Genomic DNA, 2359 nt, shown 5'->3' with positions numbered 1-2359 from the left:
AGCCGCTGCCGGCGCAGCCTCTTACCATGTCGGTGTAGATATCGATAGCTGCATTTAAGCAGTTGATGGCCTCTGCAGTGTGAGCAGTCAGGAAAAACAACAAAGTCATCCAGCATGTCAGAAATCCCAGCCTGAGACCTCCCCCCCTCCGAAAATCAGATCTCGGGAAGGTTTCTCTTCATCAAACCACCCACCAGCTGCTTCGATAAATACCTACTCACACACATGGGTACGTCTGGAAGGACAGACACAGCATTCCCAACCCCTGGGACCTACAGATGTCGCACTCCTGCCTTTCTGCACCTGCAGATCTGACCCTGATTCACCCAACGCCAACACCCCCATCCCGCCGGCAGCTTGCCGGTTCGCCCGGGCAGGAACTGCGACGCTGAAAGGTAACGGGCAAAAATTAGGATGGGCAAAATACCAACGATGTGTACCCCGGGTTTGTCCAGCTGCATGCTCAGATGGAGCAAATCTCAAAATGCCGATCTCATAAACACGCCGGGGCTGCTGTTTCCTGGGAAGTTTGGGCGGTTTGCAGTCACAAACCACAACAACCAGCCCGCAGTTGAGTTTCTGCAGCCCCCCAGCACAGGGGAGCCTGGGTAACGGCAGTGGGCTGGCTGGTGTGCTTCCAAACGCCCCGCTGGGGCAAGGGCCATCAGAGGTCTTCCAGAAAACCACAACCCTGCTCTTTGCCACCAGATTTAAAGAATCCAGATCCCTTATCCCCATCCCGCCAGAGGTCGGTCCCTTTTCCTCCCGCCTCGCCTCTGCCCCAGGAAGCCCCTAGAGGGGGCTGAGGGCGGGGACCCCGCTGTGATCCAGACCCGCTCCTTGGGAACGCGCATTTCTCCTAAACCAGGACAGAACCGCCTCACCCCCAGCGCGCGGCAGCGTGCCAAAGCTCCGCGTGGGTTCTGCACCTCCAGACGACACCCCCACGCGTGCCGGTCTGTGCGGCAGACGGCAACCATGCCGACGAGCTGCCATCACCTGAGGATGCTTTGGAGGCGCAGGAGGGATCCCAGCTTTCCAGCCGGGATCCGCAGGCTACGGAAAGCCTGGGCGCGCCGCCTCCTCCGCCACTAAGCAGCTTTACAAGCCCCAATCCCGGATTTCACAGCCCTTACCTTGCGGGTCGGCTTTTTTGTAGGCGTTGCCGGCGTCCACGAAGCTGGTGGCCGAGTCGTGTTTGCTTTGCAGCTGCATGTGCAGCTTGGCCGCCTGGCAGAACGCGTTTCCTGCGGCTGCGAGAGAACCACAGCGACCCCGTGGACCCCTCCGACCTCCAAATCCACCGGATTTCACATCCCACCCCAGGGTATTTCCTTGCTTGATGAGCAAGTCCCGGGCAGTGCCCGGTTCTCATTTTAAAATGGTAAATTTACCGTCACAAGCATTCAGTTTCCCCCCTCTGCCCACCCTCCCAAAATTTCCACCATCGCAGGGCAGAGCAGAGGAACTGCATCCCTGCGGGAAGAGCCTGGGATGTAGGATGCTGGCGGGTCACCCCGGCGTCCGCAGCCCCCCAGCAGCGGGGGCTCTACTCACCGCTCCAGTTTTTGGCGATCTTGAACATGTTGGCAGCCCTGGTGTACATCTCGCAGGCTTCCTCCACCCTGGTGTTCCCCCTGAAAGGCAGCGAGAGGCTCTGACACCCCACGGAAAGGGGGGCCGAGCACTGAAATGGGGCTGGGGGTACTACAGCCCCCCTGGGCTCGGGGATGTGACCCCCCTGGGCCAGACGAGGCTGACAGCGCTGATTTTAAAAAGCAGCGTGAGCAGCAGGCTGCTGGGAGGGCGGAAAGCTCGTTCCCCAAATTGTTCTGAGCCTGGAGCGAGCCCCCAGCTGCTCTTTGGGTCGGGTCCCTCCTGTTTTGGGCAGGAGCGACCCCAAGAGTCTCGGGAGACACTCAGCAAAAACGCCGGTGAACAGCAAACTCGGGACTTGACCAATTCAGGGAACAGAAAACAAATCCGAAATTACGAGCCGCTAGACGCCGCGAAAGAATGACCCAACGCCAGCCGGACTGCTGGGGATCGGTGCCGTGACTCGGCTCCCCAGACGCAATGAGTAGCGATTAATTTATCTCCAGAGAGGTCCAATATTTTTAAAACATTTCTTATTGCCATTTTTTCTGCCCTTCCTCCTCCTGGCAGCCGACCACATTTCATTTCCAAGCACAGAAAGGTTTTCTGGACCGCTCTCGCCCTTGAAAAGCGCCTTTGGCACCAGCTAAAGCCAGAGGTAACGCTACACCCGGCGAGGTGTCCAAACCAGGGCCACTCTCAGCCTTTTAGTACCAAAAAAAAAGAAAAAAAACAGCAAAGCACTAATGGAGCTCTTCAGGAA

At 57.9% G+C, this 2359-nt stretch overlaps 1 protein-coding gene across 1 annotated transcript in view; it reads right to left on the bottom strand.

Moving 5' to 3' along the window:
* The window catches only part of LOC104472061 (beta-soluble NSF attachment protein), a gene marked incomplete at its 5' end in the record, with an annotated part of 5255 nt that extends 3618 nt beyond the window's left edge, over positions 1-1637 (bottom strand). Inside the window, 3 exons of the mRNA XM_010087600.1 lie at positions 26-72; positions 1137-1253; positions 1558-1637. Coding sequence (XP_010085902.1) covers positions 26-72; positions 1137-1253; positions 1558-1637 — 244 coding nt within the window. The remainder of the gene's footprint in view (positions 1-25; positions 73-1136; positions 1254-1557) is intronic.
* Positions 1638-2359: the final 722 nt, after the last annotated feature.

The sequence above is a fragment of the Pterocles gutturalis genome, unplaced genomic scaffold (assembly GCF_000699245.1).
Source record: "Pterocles gutturalis isolate BGI_N339 unplaced genomic scaffold, ASM69924v1 scaffold20731, whole genome shotgun sequence".
In the NCBI taxonomy this organism is placed as follows: Eukaryota; Metazoa; Chordata; class Aves; order Pterocliformes; family Pteroclidae; genus Pterocles; species Pterocles gutturalis.
The sequence above is the reverse complement of the archived record's forward strand: the minus strand, read 5'-3'. Positions and strand labels throughout refer to the sequence as shown.